This window comes from Mandrillus leucophaeus, unplaced genomic scaffold (assembly GCF_000951045.1).
Source record: "Mandrillus leucophaeus isolate KB7577 unplaced genomic scaffold, Mleu.le_1.0 Scaffold622, whole genome shotgun sequence".
Taxonomy (NCBI): Eukaryota; Metazoa; Chordata; class Mammalia; order Primates; family Cercopithecidae; genus Mandrillus; species Mandrillus leucophaeus.
This window is the reverse complement of record NW_012106720.1, coordinates 935,288-955,261: the sequence shown is the minus strand read 5'-3', so window position 1 is coordinate 955,261 and position 19,974 is coordinate 935,288. Positions and strand designations below refer to the sequence as shown.

Below are 19,974 nucleotides of genomic sequence, written 5' to 3'. Positions count from 1 at the left end.
GTGATGGGAAGCCCACTTGGGGAGTAGAACCCTTGGCAATACTGACTCAGGGTTGGTGAAATCTCCTTTTCATGACAATTGATGATTATTATCCACTGAGGAAATTACATTTCACCTGAACTCCCCAATCCCTCAGGCAATGGCCAGCAGAGTGTCCGAGGGCACAGCCGAAGGTGCGAGAGTCGGCACTGTGCGTTTGCTGCAGGGTGGAAGCTGGCAACGAGGAGGGCTGGCAATAAATGTACATTATTATGTCTCCAGAAGTGCTTAGTTTTTATCTATTTATTTCTAATTCTTTCTGCTTTAAGTTTTGTTGTTTTTTTTTTTCATGATCACTGCTTAGAACTCAAGCTCCTGGGATCAAACTTGTATCACACAGGCTGGAGAAGGCTGTGGAGAAACCGAGTCCTCCCAGGTCTCAAGGTGGGTGGAGGGAGCCTGCAGGGGTCTCCTTCCCTCCCCTCTTGCCTGTTCTGCCTGATCAGAGCCTGCACACGAGTGCAGAGGGCTCCCTTAGAGAGCGCTGGGCTAGAGGAAGCTGAAGTTTCAGAATAAGCATCCTATTCTGTGGCCTCCTTTCCACTACAAACTCCTTGAGGAGGAGTGAGACCCCAGAAGGACAGGTGAGTCTCACCTAGGCTGACCAAAGTCCAGCTCAGCCAGCCCTTGATGTATCCAAGATATCCGCCCACAGCAGTGAGAAGCTGATGCCACTCAAAGCCATTCTCAGTCTACATCCACGATGCTGAGAAAGAAAAACCAAGTTCAATTTACCAAAATATCTGTATTATCTATAAAAATTGAACTCTAATGAGTCACTGATACTGGAGGCAGCAATATCCGACTGTGCTGACATGCAGAAGGAAGATAGCTCTGTCCCATCAACCCTATAGCAGAACATTTGTACTGAGTGGCATGTGGGCGGAGTCATTTGTAAGGCCTCAAAAACCTGGACACTTTGGAACGTAGCAATCGGATGAAAGATCTTGGAAACATCTCTCGGGACTCCTGGGCTGTGTACTTGAAATAGTTCTGGGGATGGGCCAGGACATCAAACAGAGCCTTGATAAGTTTCTTATCCTAAAAAGAACAGAATTTTTGTTACTGGGCCAAAATATTTAAATATGCTGACATTTTGCCCATGGAACTGTGATGACCTAGTATTAGGCTGTAGCTTGCTTAGCTGAAAAACACTTGAAAAATTGTTTCCTCTGATTTTTATCTTCTTTCCAGTTCTTTTTTCCTAATTAGTTATATGAAGTATGAATTACTTTTATAAATAAAACTTTAATATGTAAAAAACCTGTTTTCTTTTTCCCAACCAGATGAATGCAACACTGAGATTTGGGAGAATTTGTAGGATTAGTGATACCACAAGTGTTTATTGCTAATTATTTGTAAGTATTTAAACTTTGGTGAATTTTAGGCTTGAAGTATACATAAGGAGCCAAGGATCTTCAACTATTTGTAATTAATAGAAAAACATTATTTGCTGCTGGTTTGGATTTATAAGCAGATTTCTCCCTGCCCCTCCACAAGTTTCCAAATTAAAAAATACAAATTCACTTGACGACACTAAAGACAGCAACCTGATTTTTTTAAAAATTAAGTCTGGTGAAGGTATAAAACTGACCTTGGCCCAGGACAGGCTCCGTGTCTGAAAGGTGGCAACACGCAGCAGGAGGAGAAGCCTTCTCCAACAGCACTTGGGAAGCTCTGTGGATAACTGCCATGTCCACCTGAGCCATGCACTCACCTTAAGTATTTCCTGATGGTTCTCAGATGCATAGAGCCTACCATCTCGAACTATGTCTTCAATGAGTTCCTGGTAGTCCTCTGTTGGAATAAAGAACATGTTTTGCATTCTTATGATTTGTTACTTCCAAACTCGCTCTTTCACTTTTTGATAAGGTTCTGAGAAATGCCCCTTCTGTGGCTGCTATCACTTACCATTCTGCTACTGAGAAGACAGTCAGAAGAGAACTTCCATAGACTCCACCACCTCCCTTCACATACCAGCACCTGCACCCATCTTCCTCATCCCCTCTTCCCTCAGATGAGCCTCTGTGCATCCAGTCCAGGCTCATCCCTCCACTTAGCATGCCAGGTCCATCTTCTCTCCCCAAATCAACAGTATTGTTCTAGTAATTCTGCTCTTTTTTTCCTACATTATACATTTTTCTCTCTATTGATCTCCCCCACCCACCAGCATACAAAAATGCTGTATGTCTCTGACTTTAAAAATCCCTCCCTTGACCTCATTTCTGCCTCCAGCTTCCATCTCACTTATCTGCTCCCTTTTGCAGCAAAAATCCTTTAAAAAAATTGTCAGCACCCACTGTCTCTGATTCTTTCCCTTTCTTTCTCTCTTAAACCCAGTCCAATCAGCTTTGGCCCCCATTACTCCTCCAAAACTGCTTGGTGAGACCAGCAATGACCTCCATATTGCTAAATCCCAATGGCCAGTTCTTGGTCTTCATCCTCCTTGATGCATCAGTAGCTTTTGACCTGGCTGGTCACTCCTCCTCCTTGATCCAGTTCTTCACTGAGCTTCCAGGACACCATGCTCTTTGGTTTTCCTCCTACCTTATCCGTTACTTCTCTGAGGCTTCTTTGCTTTTCTTCTCTCTGACCTTTTACCAAAGGAGGGTCCCAGGGCTTAGTCCTTGGTCTTCTCTTCTCTGTCTACACTCACTTCCTATTGAGCTCATCAGGCTCTCCTTTCCCTCTCCACCTCCCTGCCTCCCACTTTTTTCTTTATCCTTGTATTATGTAAAACAATCAAGCTTCCTATCCACCAAGAAAGACTCTTCTCTCCTTTATTTGAATGGGGCTGGAGAGTGGAGAATTTGGCTGGTTGGGGAGGAAGAGAACTATGTGTGCGCTCTCATTAATATTTTTTGTCCTGATGTACACATTAAATGCAGTGCACGCTGTACTTCTCCAAATGCCAATCTTCCCCCTTTGAAGTCTAGCTTATTTCCTATAGTCATCATTCAAATCAAGCATATGCAAAGCACAATCTTTTCCAAATTCCAGACACAGAAAAAATGCCTCTTTGTATGCATATCGTGTGTGACAAAGCCAAACACAGTATAAGAACATCATTGAAATTGTGTGAGAGGAACTCTTGAAAAGTTTCTCTCAGTTAAGGGATGGTAAATGGAAAGTAATGGTATAATAGTTACAATTACTAATTTGATATGTTTACAATAGCATTGGTACTCTATTAGTGTGGTGTCTTCTTTTATTTAGTGAATATAAAACTTGAGAATACATTTTCTTTCATCTTGAATTCCTCTGCGGCAGTGTCTCTCCTCTTTTTGATGATGGGACTGCATCATCATTGTTGCTGTGCTGCATTCTGGTGTAATAGGAAACTAGAGAGCTGTTTGCCACTCCACCAAATGCTTCCAGACTGCTATTGTTTAAAAAATATATTTCTTCTGCTTTTAAGAACTGTGTTTCCTTACTTGCTCCAACTCATTAGAAATGCAGCAAAGTTACATTTAAGAACCCAGGCTCTGGAGTCCCAAAGTCCTGGTTCAAACCCTGCTTTGCAACCTTGCCATGCTGGGACCTTAGGTCAGTTCCTTAAATCTCTAAGCCTGAGTGGCCCCATGTATAAAATCAGGAAATAATCATGTCTACTTTATGGAGTGATTGTGAGGAAAGCACCACGTAAAGGGCACTTCAGCATGTACCTGGCAGTCAGCAATGCTCAATGCGTGTTAGCCCCGGCTACAGTTCTCACCGTTCTCCAGCTCTCAGAGGGCTCGTCTATAGCAGCCTCATGTGCACCTTCTAAATGTAATTTCTATTCTTCTGGGTTTGAAAAGAAGATATCAAATTTTTTGGAAATACATGTTCGAATAAAACGCTCTGAGTGAAGGCCTCAGGGGCTTCTCTGTGGGGAAAATAACAGTTTCCAACTATTCTCTACTGTGACACATGCAAGACACACTCTTGTGGGCATACACTGCATTATGTGTAATTTTCCCCAGTTGGAGCTACAACTCTTTTTTTAATTATAAGTTATAAGCATCTATAACTATATATATATATATATATAGTGTTTCTGTCACTAACCTTTGTGTTTCTGTCACTAACCATGTTGTTTCCAGCACTTAGCCCAATGCCTGACATAGTAGATGCTCATTAAATATTTGTTGGCTAGATGAACAAATAAGCTCATGAAGAAACAGATGATTCCTCTCCCACAGGACTGTGTGGTCCTCCAGGACAAACGTCCAGTTCATTTTATGCTGTTAGTCCATGTTTGCCAACCAAGTCTCAGAGCTAGGTAGAGCCCCAGGGCTCAGATGGGCCAACTCTTCATCTAACATGAAGAAAATGAAACCAGAAGTCATCTGACTTGCCCAAGATCCCACAGTGAGTCAGTGAAAAAGCCAGGACGAGAACTCAGGTCCTTCCCCACCTCAGGATTCTACCTAATAAAAGCCACAGTCATAAGAAGTTAATATTTACTGAACAATTACTATGTGCCAAGCACTGCCTCAAGTCCTTTAGGAACTCTCATTGAACTCTCAAATAAGTCTAATGATTATCCTCATTCACACATTAAGAACATGAGGCTTAGAGATGCATACACAAAGTCACAGAAGAAATCATAGCCAGGCCGATCAATCTGACTCCAGTGCCCATGTTCTTACTCACCAAGCTATGCTCACTTTTAATATATTTTCTAAAACATCTTTTCCTCCTGTTGTCAGTGTCCCCAAATGCCTGTTAAAATTTGGCACTTGTGAGTCAGCAATGTCTTTTCCCCTCATCCTGCCTGCCTTTCTGAGCATGTGTGCTTGTCAGCAGTTTGCCAGCTGGCTCCGAAGTTGGCTCTGTTGAAAGCAGAGAGGCTCTTTCCATGTGCTGCAGGCTGTGCTTACCATCATACGTCACATATGGGACCTGGAACCCTCTAGCACTGTTCCCTTCATTGGATTTAAACTGAATCCACAGCTTCTTTGACCTGGAGGTGAAGGCAATGGGGCGTTCGTAGGTCTGGCAGGTTTCATATGTTGTCACAGAATTGGATGAAGCTGCCAAGGGAAGTTGGAGAGGGGTGGGGTTTAAGACTCACCACTGATCAGGCATACAGTAGATGCTCATCTTTCTAAACACTCAAACCGTACAATAAGTTATGCTCAAGAGCTCTTCAGGCCCAGCTGAGCTATCATAAGTCGAAAGTCCTGGAAATAGAGTAGATTCAGCTGGTAATTATGGACCCCCAGGGGAGGCTACGCCGGAAAGACCTGGGGCTTGGTAAGCAGCAGCAGCCCAGACTGTACCATTCACTGTAGGAGCTGGGTGAGGGCCTCCCATTCCAGAACTGACCTGTTGTCATCTAATCATCATCACCACCATTTGCTGCCTAAGACCAGGCAGTGTGCTAGGCAATTTATGGGCTTTGTCTCATTTAATCTTCTGAAAACCACAGAAAGTTGGTGCAACTGTTACCTTTTTAATAGAGAGATTACATACTTGCCCAGGGTCATATAGCCAGTATGTGGTAAAACAAGGATTTAAATCTATACTTAACTTCAGACATTTTAACCACTAATAAGGAGAGCAAACGATATAGTGGCTTCATGTGTCATCATCATTCTTTTTGTTTGTTTGTTTCTTTTTTGAGACAAGGTCTGGCTCTGTCAACCAGGCTGGAGTAAAGTGGCACGATCACGGCTCACTGCATCCTCCACCTCCCGGTCTTAAACGATTCACCCACCTCAGACTCCCGAGCAGCTGGGACCACAGGCGTGCACCATCATGCCCAGCTAATTTTTAAAAAAATTTTTTATAGAGACAGGGTCTCACCTAGGCTGGTCACAAACTCCTAGGCTCAAGCGATTCTCCTGCCTCGGCCTCCTCCCTCAGCCTGGGATTACAGGTGTGAGCCACTGTGCCTGGCCTATTACTCTAAGTGTTTCACAACTATGAACTCCTTTAGTCCTTATAATAACCCTATAAGGTAGCAACTGTTATTAGCCCCATTTTTTAACACATGAGAAGACTGAAGTGCAGAAAGATTCAGAATGTGTGCCCGAGATCATAGAACTAATAAGAGGTGGAACTGGGACAGAGATCCAGGCAGTCTGGCTGCAGAGCCCCTCATTACACTGCCCGTAAGCCGTGTTGATAGCAGTCTTCCTTTATGGACACTGGACCATGAATCAGGATAGGAGGACAGGTCCCCACCTGGCCAGGCTCAGTCAGTCCCCAAGCCATCAATTGCAACTCAGTATGAGGCCTTGTCTGGGGCCAATACTGCATGCTCCTCACTGGCTCTCTGGGTCCTTGTGGAAGAGGGTCCAAAACACCCCAGTGAGCACCGAGGGGAAGACTGACCTGCAGGGTCACTACCTCTGGGGTCCAGCAAGACATTTCAGTGTGTGGCTTTCATTTAAATTTTGTTTCTCACCAACTCTATAAACTCACGTTCACCTCTGCTCTAATATGGAGGTGACGTTCTAGGCCTGCTCCTCACATTGAAAGCCTGGGGAGCAGGTCATTAGGCTTCCCAGCTGGCCTGAGAAAGGGAGGGAGGCAGGGAGTGAGACGCACAGGTTTTCCGCATCACCAGATAGTCTCCACAGTCGTCCTCTATGGGCAGGAAGATCTCAGGAACCACGATCAGGATGCGGCGCTTGGGGGGTGGGTTGATGGTCCACGTACACTCGGTGTTGGCTGGGTAATTGCCTGGGTAGTTTGGGGATTCAATGTATCCAGTGAAATCTCCCAGCTCCCCTCCACATCTTCTGTCTGGAAAAGGAGATGCCCTGAATTATGGCACGACACTGTCGTCTCTGTCCTGACCACCGCTAGCTTGCTGAGCCCTGCAGCATCCCTGTTGCCACCCAGGAATGGGGCATGAAAATGACACCATCTGGGAATGAGTCTGTCCTGTAACCCTCAGGGCCCCCTGTGGGAGCCAAACCATTAAACTCCCCACAAGGAGTCTACCCCTCTGAGTTCCCGAGGCACCGTTTTCTCATTAGCCTGAAAGCGTTCACGGTCAGGGCAGGTATTTGTGAACAAAAGGATAAATTTAGCTTTCAGTATTTTATTTACCAAGTCCAAGTGTCAGAGGAACCCATGAGACAGAACTTCTAGGTCTCTCAAACTAGGGGGAACAGAGCTCATTGCTCTGTGGAGACTATCTGACGCTTTTTCAGAGAACTTTGATGAAGACAGACATACATTTTTCACTTTTCTCTCTGGTTAAGATCATATCTTATTTTTTATTCACCTCTAATTTAAAAAAAAAATTATTATTTTTGAGATGAGGTCTCTCTCTGTTGCCCAGGCTGGAGTACAGTGGTGTGGTCATGGCTCACTGTGCCCCTGACCTCCTGGGCTCAAGCCTCCCAAGAAGCTGGGACCATATGCAAGTACCATCATGCCTGGCTAATTTTTTTTTCTTCATTTTTTTGTAGAGACAAGGTCTATGTTGCCCAGTCTGGTCTTGAACACATAGGCTCAAGCTATCCCAGCCTTGTCCTCCCAAAGTGCTAGGACTACAGGCATGAGCCACTGTACCCAACCCACTTTTTATTTTTAAGGAAGGAAGAAAATTCTAATTAGCTATCAGTAGGTACAGGGCATGCTGGATACTTATGTCTGGCACCAAAGGCAGAGGCTGTACATGCATGCACAGACCCCTCCCTCACCCACAGCACCCCGCTGCATCTTCATTCATCTAATCCCGCTATCCCAGAAATGTCACCCAAAGCTCTGAGAGCTCAGAAATGAGAGAGACACAGTCTTTACTCTCAAGGAGCTCATTATTTAATACTGTCAGGTAAATCTGTGCAAGAGAAGATGTTGAAGGGATTACTTTTTCCATCTCTAGTTACAACTGGGATTTATTATTACTAGAAAAAAAACAAACAGGCTTTTCTTCTTGGAAGAAAAGAGGAGGAAGGGGGAGCCATGGGGCAGAGAATTGCCTTCAGTCCTGAAGGGCTGCCCTAGGAACTGTGCCATAAGACTCCCATGGGGCCAACCAAGGGCCAGGTGGTGGAAGACAAGGGAACATTCATCTTGTTCTAACACTGTGAGCTTTCCAAAGTCCAATCCACCAACAAGCTAGGATATCATGAGGTAGCGAGCTTCCTGTCATAGCAGGTATTCAAGAAGAGACTAGATGGAAGGCTACTTATAAAGATGTTGTTAAAAGGACTTCCTTGCAATAGAAAACCAGGTGACCTTTCAATCATAAAGTTCGAATGATTTACTGCCCCCCTCAGTCCCAAGCTCCTCTGGTTTAGCGGGGGCCTCTTTGCTTCTCTGATTGCTGTCTTAAAGATTAGCTGGGATTTACTTTTGGCCTTTACTAGAGAGTTTTTGTTGTAATTTTGGTTATAAATGATGGCTTAAAAAAAAAAAGCCTAGACAGCAAGTCCTTAAATGATTTGCTTCCCCCTTCCTATAAAACACTAACCGGTCTCCTCAGCATCTATCCGAGGCTTTGCCTCCTGGTCTGCCTGAGACTCCCTTCAGCACATTCTAGCCTGAGATCCAAGGGTCTCCTCCCACAAGGCCTTTTGCTTTCCTCCATCTGTGCTTCCCTCAGCTGCTCTCTCAAACATAAGGCTCTTTCTCCTGCTCTTTCCCCATCGTCTCCATCAAAACCTTCTCACACCCTCCAGAAGCCTTTCATTATCTCTCGAGACAGAGTCAATTGCTCCTTCCTCTGCATTCTCACTGCCTGAGCTCCCTGCAGGGTCAGCGATGCTGATTTATTCTGCTTGATATCAACCAAGTCCTGGCACAATGCTGGGCATGTAACAGGTCCTCAGGCAATGCATGCTGAGCAAGGGTGGGCTGAAATTATGCCCCAGGAAGGAAATTAAGGCAAGTACAGCTTGTAAGTGTGCCTGAGGAAGTAGCCAGGATCAATAAAGATGAGTCGCTCTGTACAGTCAGGCCCTGCTCTCTCTCCACGCTGGTCTGCATGGCTGTGAGCTGGACTCATAATATCTATGTGGTTCTGAGTGAACCTGGGACCTCTGCCCCATGCCCCCTGCTCTGAGTTGGACCCAGACACATATCTTCTTAGCCAGAACTGTGAAAAGCCTTAGAGAGAGAGACTTACTTTTACACTGGGTTATGTTTGTGGAGCCATCAAAGTCAGTCGTAGTATTTCCTGGGCAAGAAACACAATTATCTTTTCCAAATTCAGGCTGGTATGTTCCCGCTGGGCAACGAATACATCGGTGAGTGGTGGTGTTGTAGAAATGTCCAGGTGAACATTGAACTGTGGGCCAAGGGAGGGTGAAAAGAATGAAAAAAGGAAAGATTATTTTAATCAAATGCAGCACAAAGATTTTAAAGTTTGTGAAAGAAATGGTTATATGCAAATGAAGTAGGGCTTTCCTACCAATCTGGGGCTAATCAACACTTAATCCCTAAATAGGCAGTTTGGATGGGGCTCATGAAACAGAAATCCAGAGGGACAAGATATGTGTGTATCTCCAAAGAGTTTCTGGAGAGTCAGGCATCAATGATCAATGTTCATAACTCCAGTCTTCATGCAGAGCATATCTGTGAGTATGGGGGCAGGCGGTTGCAGAACTGAGTTGGGTTTAGAGTTGGGCTCCCTGGGAAAAGGCAGCTGGAGTGGGGTTCTGGAGAAGGGATATTGGGGGGATGCTCTAGGTCAGGGCACTGAGATGGAGGAGGGCTAGAGGAAGGAACCAGGGGAACCTTTGTACCAACTGGCTCATCAGTGCCTGATCATCCGTTGTCAGCCTGTCCAAAGGGGCTAAGGTGGCTGGAGGACAGCTTGTCCAGTGAGTTCCTGTGCCCCCTGCACATCCTGCAGGGGCAAGTGGAGCTGGGACCCCCAGCCACTGGGGCACTGCATCAGGCTGGGCTTGACTGGAGCCTCACCAGACTCCCATGATACTTAGAAGGGAAATCCGGTCCTAGAAAAAGGCAAGCTGCCAAGTGCTCACCTCTGGTTTCACAGTCCTGAAAGGAAGTAGCTCCCTGATGTTTGGTGGGAAGGCCTCCTCCACAGGGGAAGCAGGAAGTTCGGCCAGCTTCAGGCTGGAACGTGCCTAGGGCACAGAGCTGGCAAGGTGCAAAGCCATCTGCAGAATATTCACCAGGTTGACACAGACCTGGAAGGACCAATAGCCTTACATTAGGAAGGCCCCCCAGGCAGACCCTTGCCCCCAACTCTCCAGATGAGATCAACTTCAGTCCAACCCGTCACCCCGTGCTGACTGCAGTTCCCACCTCAGTCAGACAGCACACAGTCAATGCTGCGGTGCTTCTGACCCTTAGTCAATGGCACATGAGTGCCTGCTGTTTACACACAGGGCTACACAGCACAGTGCAAAGATGGAAACCAGTAAGTCAAATGTCAACTGCTTCCAAAGTATAGGAAGGCCTGGGGAGTTCTCAGGCTTAGGTCTACACACTGCCTAGGCATCCCCTGCAAGGCAGGAGAGAGAGTTCTCTGCCCTGGAACCAATTTGGTAATTAGATCTAGAAGTACCCCTTTACCTAGCTGATTACATCCTAGTGATATAAAGAGTGATCCGGACTGGGCTTGATGGCTCATGCCTGTAATCTCAACACTTCGGGAGGCTGAGGCAGGAGAATCACTTGAGCCTAGGAGCTCAAGACAAGCCTAGGCAACATGGCGAAATCCCCTCTCTACAAAACATTTAAAAATTAGCCAGACATAGAGGCACATGTCTGTAGTCCCATCTACTCTGGGACTGAGTCAGGAGGATCACTTGAGCCCAGGAGTTCCAGGCTGCAGTGAGCCATATTTGCACCACGGCACTCCAGCCTGGGTGATTCAGCACAACCTTGTCTCAAAAAAAAAAAAAGTGACCCAAAGAGTCTCCCCTCTTTTAACAATAATATTTACTAAGTTAGATCTTACACATGTTACACCTGGGACAAGAAACACAACCATAAACAAACAAAAGGATTTCTAAAAGCACATGTTCCTCAGGAATTAGTCATTGGCAAGATGCTATCAAAGTCTGCTATCTCTTATATTCTTAATCATCTCCCTCCATTAATCATAGTGGTCTTATTTTCCCCCATAAGTTATAGATATGATAGTATTTCAAGAGCACACACCCTTGGGAGGAGCCTGGAGCGTGTCAGACCTGGGTTCTGATTCCACATTCTCCACTTGGCTGTGTGACCTTAAAAGAGTCACTTTAGCCTCGTGGAGTTGTAATGATTATATAAATTATGAATAAATCATATAATATACTTAGCATAATGCCTGGCATAGGTGAATATTCAATACATGCTAGCTATAATAACCATTATTACTAATATTCTTATTGCTGTCAATTTTTTTTTTTTTTTTTGAGACAAGATCTCTGTTGCCTAAGCTGGGGTGCAGTGGCACAATCACAGCTTACTGCAGCTTGACCTCCTGGGCTTAATAACTATCCCTGCGCCTCAGCCACCTAAGTAGCTGGGATTACCATGTGCCACCACGCCCAGCTAATTTTTTTTTTTTAATTTTTTCTACAAACGAGGTCTCACTATGTTGCCCAGGCTGGTCTTTAGGGTTAGGGTTAGCCACCTGAGCTCAAGTGATCCTGAACCCAAAGTACTAGGGTTACAGGTATGAGCCACCATGCCTAGCCTAAATTTTTCTTAATAAGGTCACATAGGCTGGGTGCAGTGGCTCACACCTGTAATCCCAACACTTTGGGAGGCCGAGGCGGGTGGATCACCTGAGGTCAGGAGTTTGAGACCAGCCTGGCCCACATGGCAAAACCCCATCTCTGCTGAAAATACAAAAATTAGCAGGGCGTGGTGGCATGCACCTGTAATCCTAGCTTCTTGGGAGACTGAGGCACGAGAATCACTTGAACCCAGGAGGTGGAGGTTGCGTTGAGCCAAGATCGCACCACAGCACTCCAGCCTTGGTGACAGAGACTCTATCTCAAGAAAATATAATAATAATAATGTCACATAAAAGGGTAAGTACATGCTGAAATGTCCCCCCTTATCAACCTTGCAGTTAGTTTTGGAGTTTTATAACAGGCCAAAGATATGATAGGAGTCACACAGTCAATATGAGGATTTGATTTTTAAGCAAGAAACAGCTTTGCAGTTGAGTCTGGAGTTACTTAGGTGGGAAATAAAGCTGAGGCTGGGAGTCACTCCAAGGACAGCTGTGGGAGCAGCACAGGGGGTCTTCACTCTGTCGTGGCCATCAGATACAAATCACCATTCAGATCACACTTGCCACTGGAACCCACAGAGTGTCAATACAGCCAGCCCTTCTCCCATTTAATAAAAGGAAGACATTTAATAATAAAACAAATAGGAAAGCCCACAGAGCTTGAGATTGACTTCAAAGTTAACATTTTGTAAGAGATAATTAAAAGCTCTTCACAGAGGAGGTTCCAGTTTTAACAAAATAAATGGATATATTTGTTTTAAATAAAAAAGCTATGAATTTGAGACCAAAGCTAGAGAAAACCCCAGACCTCCTCTCTTCATTTTAACACTTTCAAAACAGTACCTATAGACAGGGAAATCACTCAGGATTCAGGTGTATATATTTCCAGTGAATAAAGCGTGCAGTTGCAACACTTACACTCTTCTGCTAGTGTATTCTACCCCATCTTCATTTATTTGCTCGAATGAGTATCTGCCCAGCATGTATCAGGCACTGACCTAGGCACTGGTGAGCCAAAGATGAGCCAACATGGTCCCTACTTGTAGGAAGCCCCAGGTGAGTGTGCATTGTCTGGAGTCCTTGAGATGCCTTCTGTCTAAACAATGACATCAGAGATGGCAGGAGTAGGAAGGAACAGACAACATCCTTACCTCCACATTCAGACACATTCCAAGATTCTGGGGTCTTCAGGGCCCCAGAATTTCCTGGTCTTGGGCATGGTTCACAAGTAATTTGTCCTTCCTCATTTTGGAAGGTTCCGTTTGGACATAAAATGCAGCGTTCTTGTGCTCCATCATAATAGGTCCCAGCCCTGCAACTGACTAGCCAAAAGGGAAACAATCTGGTCAGTGTGAACACAAAGGCCAAGGAAGGATGATGTGAGTTCTAGAGATGAAGGCAAACAGATGGCACTGACCACACCACCCACCGCATGCAAACTCCCTGAATACACAGTGTGCCCAGCCTCAGTTCTCTCTGCACACCTCTGCACAGCATGATATTTATTGCCCTGTAAGAGAGGTTTACAGGTCTGTCTCTCCCCAGACCATGAGCTCCTTGAGAACAGGGATCACAGGGGTTCTAATTATTTTTGTAGCATAAGCACTTGATGGTCGAAGAGAGATTTTTAAAAATCCTGGATCTCCCTACTTCACAGGGCTGTTGGAACAATTAGGAACAATCATAGAGATGAAAATCATTCACTGAACATAGGTCTAGTCCTGGAAGAACAGAGTGTTATTAATTCTGCTTGGTGGCATCCTGAAAGGTGTCCTAGAGGAGGTCACATTTGTATCAGGCCTTGAAGGATGAATAGGATCTTCACAGGTGGGAAAGGGGGCAGGTTCTAAAAGTTCATTCATTAAATCAGGAGGAGAGGAAAGAAAAGGTTGGGAACAGACTTCAAAAGTTCTTGAGTGCCAGGCATTTGGATTTTATTCTCACAGGTAAAGGAATCATTGAAAGGACAGGAGCCAGGTATGGTGTTTTGTGCCTGTGGTCTTAGCTACTGGGGAGGCTAAGATGGAATCTCCTGAGCCTAAGAATTTGAGTCCAGCCTTGGCAACATAGTGAGAATGAGACCCCTTCTCTAAAAAAGAAAAAAGAAAAGAAAGGAGAGGAAGATGACCAGAAGCTGTGTTTTGAAAAGCTCATTCTCTGGTGGCCAGCTGGGATGGGTAGTGATCTCAAGACTCTTATAAAATAGCACACTTCAGGTTCCTAATAAATAATACAATGGGCTGTGAGCAGTGGCTCACACCTATGATCCCAGCACTTTAGAAGGCTGAGGTGGGTGGATCACCTGAGGTCAGGAGTTCCAGACCAGCTTGGCCAACATGGAGAAATCCCGTCTCTACTAAAAACAAAACAAAACAAAAGCAGAAAAATTAGCTGGGTGTGGTGGCGCACACCTGTAATCCCAGCTATTTGGGAAGCAAGGCAGGAGAATTGCTTGAACTCTGCAATTGTAGAGGTTGCAGTGGGCCGAGATGGTGCCACTGCACTCCAGCCTGGGTGACAGAGTGAGACTCTGTCTCAAAGAAAAAAGAAATCAATACAACAAAGCGTAAACGCTGGTAAATAAGGAAATTCATAAACGTTGCTTCTGATTCTATTTCTAGTACTGTTAAACGTAGATTTGTACCTTATTTTAGGCTATGAATATGAAGCAAACTTACCAAATTTGGCTCCCTACTATTCAAACATCATCAACAGAGTCATCAAAGTAGCATTTCTAATGACTAACATTTGTTGAGTACTTATATCAGACACCATGCCAAAAGCTCTACATATAGTATCTCATTTATTCCTCAACATAGCCCTAAGGATTTAGGTGCTATTATTGGCACCATTTTACAGAAACAGAGACTTAGGGAGGTTAATAATTTGGCCAAAGTCCCACAGCTAATTTGTGAAATACTCCTATGGTACTGTAAGATCAAGAGCTTCGAGTTTAAAAGGGAAAAAAGTTATTTAACAAAAGGGCAGATGTAAGTGCAGTTGAAGACTTTATCAAGGATTTTCTATGGGGCTAGGAGAGTTTGACTGGAACAAACATTCTCTATATGTAAGCTGCCAAGAAATAGAAAAAAATTACATGATAAAGTTAACTATTATAGCTCTCCAGTGTCTATAACGAGGGAAATCACTTTTCATCCTATTCTACAAATGTAATTTGTATATATACTCTTAGGGTTAAACATAGCAAAGGTCTCTGTTGTAAGAAATAAAAGTGTCTTTTCATTATTCATTCCATAATCTTAAAAAAAATCAGGCTTTTGGATCATGGTAAGCTAAAATATGCCACATTTTAAATATTATTTCTACAATTCAATGTAACCAATCAATAAAGTCTATCCTAATATCTAAATCTTAAACTCATATTTCTTGGATTTTCTTTTACAATATTCATGTATCATTTAAATACAATTTTTTATATATATATTTTTTGATATGGAGTTTTGCTCTTGTTGCCCAAGCTGGAGTTCAATGGCATGATCTTGGCTCATTGCAACCTCCGCCTCCCGGGTTCCAGCGATTCTCCTACCTCAGCTTCCTGAGAAGCTGGGATTACAGGTGCACACCACCATGCCTGGCTAGTTTTTTGTATTTTTCATAGAAACAGGGTTTCACCATGCCAGCCTGGCTGGTCTCGAACTCCTGACTTCAGGTGATCCACCTGCCTCAGCCTCTCAAAGTGTTGGGATTATAGGCATTAGCCACCACGGCTGACCACAATTTTATATTTTTAAAAAATTAAAAGTGAACCAAATTCTTGTTTTATTGGCAAACAATATTATAATGAGATTGATGGCAAACAGAGTATAATTCCAGACTTCTTCTCTAAATGCAGCCCTACTGGATAATGGTTTCCATATCACTCTGGTTCCAGCCCATCTCTCATGTAAAGCTGGGCTGAATTCTGTACTAGGAATTCACGTTTTACCCTGTGTCCCACTTGACTCTTTCAGTGTCTGTAGTGGGCCAGTGAATCAGAGAATAACTCCTTCATGGCTCTGTCTTCAAGGAGCCTGCCTGTCATGAAGACTGGCAGAAAGCAGGTAAAACCAAGGCTGTCCAGAGCCCCTCTGCTCAGCCATTTCTATTTGAAGAAGAGCTGTTTTTATAATACTCATCCATGGAAGGGAAAGTGCCCATATGGTGACAATGATTCCAACAGCCCCGTTAATCATAACTTAGAGTCACATCACCATGGTCTGTTCCATCATGGTTCCTCTGGCAGAAAACAGATGCCCTCGGCAGGTGGACACCACCAGGCCTGGTTCTCACTGAGCTGGGGACCAGGACAGGCTCCTCCTGCTCTGCTGTCCCTTGCTCCTGAGAACTCTTTCAACCTCCACAGCCTTTGCAAGATGACCTTTAGAGAGACCTCACAATATCCCACCTCTGTGCCATTTCTTAACTGCTCGAAGGGCTGAGAAACCCTTCAGGCTGCCCTGTGGAAAAGAGGGCACCAGTTCTTTTTCCTCACAATGAAAGGCCTGCTTCACATAAACAAACTCATATTGTCAGTCACAATTTCCATTTTCCTTCCAGAGACAAAGGCCTGCAGAAATAATTCATGCCAAGCACCTCCCAGATATATTTGATTCTTTCACAAGGTAAAAATGAGCTAAACACTAAAAGGTGACTCTGAAATATCATGAAGGGATGCTTGAAAACAGCTCTTTGCAAATGTGCTGAGAATCTGGCCTGTGGAGACCTCAATCACATGTTCCAGTGGCTTCTCTCTTCTCCTTCAGCAGCCAGCTTGTTTTGCTGCCCAGGACAAAGGAGTCAATTGCCCCCAGAACAATTCACTATCACAGCAAAGCTTTTGTCTGCCTTCAGTGACCATTAAAATCTCATTCTCAAATCCCACACAGCTGTTTTCTCTCCTTCTTTAAAAAAGATATGAGAAAGCTTTTCTGATGCAAAAGGGACAGACCAGCAGGATGAGGATTAATGGCGACAAAGAGGCCTCAAGCCTTGGCCTCTTTTCAGCACTGTGGCCTTTGAGTATTTCAGGCTATGGACAAACACTATGGTCTCTCTGTGGCTCAGATGATGAACCTAATAAAAGGGGTCACCCTCTAGCATTGGACTGTTTTCTTAAGAATCACGCCTTGACTTCTGAAGAAGAGCCCCAAGCAGCCTACAGGGATTCCCAGGGTGCCCCAGGGCTGCTGCTTTGTCCCAGTTCAGAAGCGCTGGTGCCCCAGGCAGCGCTGGCCTCAGGATCCTGGTTTGAGCTTTCTTTAAATGACTGCCCCCAAGATAACAGGGGACAGTGCCTTCTTGGGCTGAGAGATTGATTTTTCATTGTCCAGGTTTTTGACCTGTGCTCAGGTTTGCTCTTTAAAAACATTCCTATAGTTAGGGCACAGAAATGAGCCCAGCTTGACGCCTTCTTCCTTATTGAGTTCCCAAATGCACACTGTTCTTTCCATGCCTAGTTAACTGGAGTTGAGATTTCACTTCCTTTAGAGTGCCTCTTTTGCCCTCAATTTAAATATTTCTCCAAAGATTTGCCCTTTGCCCTCTTTTCTCTTAATGTTATCTGCTATCCTTGGGATTTCATCTGTTGTCCCTGTGAAGATTCATTTACTCATTCATTCAATAAGTACTTATTGAGCACTCATTATGTGCTGAGTACCATTCTAGGAGCTGGAGACACAGCAGAGAAGACAGATATGACCCTGTTCTAATGGGGTTCTCAGGGAAGTAAATAAATGAGCAATAAATCTCAATGAGCAAACAAATATGTAATCAAATGCAAGTAGTGGTATGATGAAGAAAAGGAAAACAGGGTAAGAGGACAAAGAAGGGGTAGGGATGGAGTTTGTATGTATGCTATTTTAGAAGTGTGGCCAAGAAAGGCCTTTCTGAACAGAGACCAGAATAAAATGTGGGAAATAGGCTGGGCGCTGTGGCTTACACCTGTAATCCCAGCACATTGGGAGGCTGAAGCAGGAGGACTGCTTGAACCCAGAATTCAAGACCAGCTTGGGAAATATAGTGAGACCTTGCCTCTCCAAAATCACCTTAAAAAGTTAGCTGAGTGTGGTAGTGCATGCCAGTGGGAGGATAGCTTGAGCCCAGGCGGCGGAGGTTGCAGTGAGCCAAAATCACACCACTGCACTCCAGCCTGGGTGACAGAGCAAGACCCTGTCTAAAAAACAAAGACCAAAACAAAACAAAATAAAACAAAACAAAACAAAAAACAGGAAATAGCCTTGCAATGAGATTGCCTAATAGCAAGAAGGCCAGTGTAGTAGGAACACAGCATAAGCGGGTAGGGCAATAAGAGATTAACTTTAAAAAGCAAGCAAGGGCCAGGTCACACGGGTGCTTAAAAGCCATGGTAAGGAAATTAGAACTTACTCAAAGTATGTTGGAGGTTTGAAATGGGGGAGTGACACAGTCTGATTTATGTTTTTCTTTTCTTTTCTTTTTTCTTTCTTTTTTTTCCTGGAGACAGGGTTGTGCTCTGTCACCCAGGCTGGAGTGCAGTGGAATGATCATGGCTCACTGCAGCCTTGATCTCCTGGGCTCAAGTGATCTCCCACCTCAGCCTCCTGAGTAGCTGGAACTACAGGCTTGCACCACCATGCCCAGCTCATTTTTTAACTTTTTGTAGAGATGGGGTCTCCTGGGCTCAAGCGGTCTTCCGTCTCGGCATCCCAAAGTGAGCCACTGTACCCAGCCTAATTTATGTTTTTAAGAGATGTCCTGGCTGCTGTGTGGAGAACAGACGAAGGCCAGGCAAGGCTGAGGAGAACAGTTCAGAGCCTGGTACAACAGACTGGGCAAGAGATGATGGTGGCTTGAAACAGAGCAGTAACAATAACGGAGAAGGAGAAAACTGGTCGGATAAAGGAAATTACCTGAAGGCAGAGCTGACAGGATTTGCACATGGACTGGATGAGGAACATGACATAAAGGGAGAGATCAAGATGACTCAGGCTTTCGACTTGAGCAACTGGGTGAGGAGAGGTGCCCCTTACTGAGATGCTGGTTTGGGAGGGAGGATGCTGGTTTGATTTGATTTGATGCTTGGGAGGATAAGAAGCTTTGAGATGCCAGTTGGCCATCCAAGTGCAGATACTAAGATGGCACGGATTCTACTGGTGGTCTCTGAGGCGGAATACTACACCTCAGGGGTTGACAAGATGATCCACCGGTGGGAGCACGTTTCTACACCCATCCCTACGAATTTTCACCTAAAATAAGAAACAAACGAAGCTCCCCTGGTTTAGAATATGGTGTAAGAGCAGCCTCTCAGCCAGTCTCCATTTCTGTGAGGCAAAAGACACATGTGAAGAGCCAGGGTCGCCAAGAAAAGAGAAGCACTGGCACCCACAACTCAGGCGCAAGGCACTGACTGACTCTCGCCTCTCAATACATAGAGAACAGTGACAGCTTAGCTATGCCTGGGTAATGAGATGTCCTGACCTATATTATCGTGTTTTAACTAAACTAACCATCACAAAATAGAAAGCAGCTTTGATGGATTCCTGGAAAGAACACTCGACTGAAGGGCGTAAACATGACGCGCGCCCATGCGCACCACAGGAGTGTCCGCGCTCCGCGGGCGCATCTTCTGCTCCTAGCACAGCAACCATCCGCGTACGCACCACAGGAGAAGGCCCGCGGCATCTTCTCCTAGCACAGCAGCCACCCATGTCCGCACCACAGGAGAGGACCCGCGGGCGCATCTTCTGCTCCTAGCACAGCAGCCACCCGTGTCCACAGTGGAGCGGAGGTTTCCCATCCAAGACCCCCAGTGGGTGCCTGGAACCTTGGAGAGTACCACACCCTATATACACTAGGGGTTTTCCTGTGCGTGCTTATTCATGATAAAGTTTCATTTATAAATTAGGCACAGCAAGAGATTAACAATAATAATAAAATAAAACAATTATCACAACATACTATAATAAAAAGTTATGTGAATGTGGTCTCTCAAAATATCTTATAGTACTGTACCCTTCTTGTGATCTGTCAGTCTGATAACTGAGATGACTACTATGTGACTAACACGCGGGATACAGGGAGGATTCATATCCCAGGCAGGATGGGGAGGGTACACACTGTGGGTACGCGGGATAAAGGGAGGATTCATATCCTAGGCAGGATGGGGAGGGTACACACTATGGGTACGAAGGATAAAGGGAAGATTCATATCCCAGGCAGGATGGAGCAGGACAACACGAGATTTCATCATGCCACTCTGAAGAGTGGGCAATTTAAAACTTACAAATTGTTTATTTCTGGAATTTTCC

The 19,974-nt window shown here is 44.8% G+C and overlaps 1 protein-coding gene across 1 annotated transcript in view; it reads right to left on the bottom strand.

Moving 5' to 3' along the window:
* Nucleotides 1–249: 249 nt before the first annotated feature.
* The window catches only part of SCUBE2 (signal peptide, CUB domain, EGF-like 2), a 122,958-nt gene continuing 103,233 nt past the window's right edge, over nt 250–19,974 (bottom strand). Inside the window, exons 18-24 of the mRNA XM_012000230.1 lie at nt 12,841–13,011; nt 9,975–10,142; nt 9,113–9,274; nt 6,580–6,777; nt 4,905–5,057; nt 1,757–1,836; nt 250–1,080 (exon numbers count right to left, since the gene is read on the bottom strand). Coding sequence (XP_011855620.1) covers nt 928–1,080; nt 1,757–1,836; nt 4,905–5,057; nt 6,580–6,777; nt 9,113–9,274; nt 9,975–10,142; nt 12,841–13,011 — 1,085 coding nt within the window. The 3' untranslated portion in view covers nt 250–927. The remainder of the gene's footprint in view (nt 1,081–1,756; nt 1,837–4,904; nt 5,058–6,579; nt 6,778–9,112; nt 9,275–9,974; nt 10,143–12,840; nt 13,012–19,974) is intronic.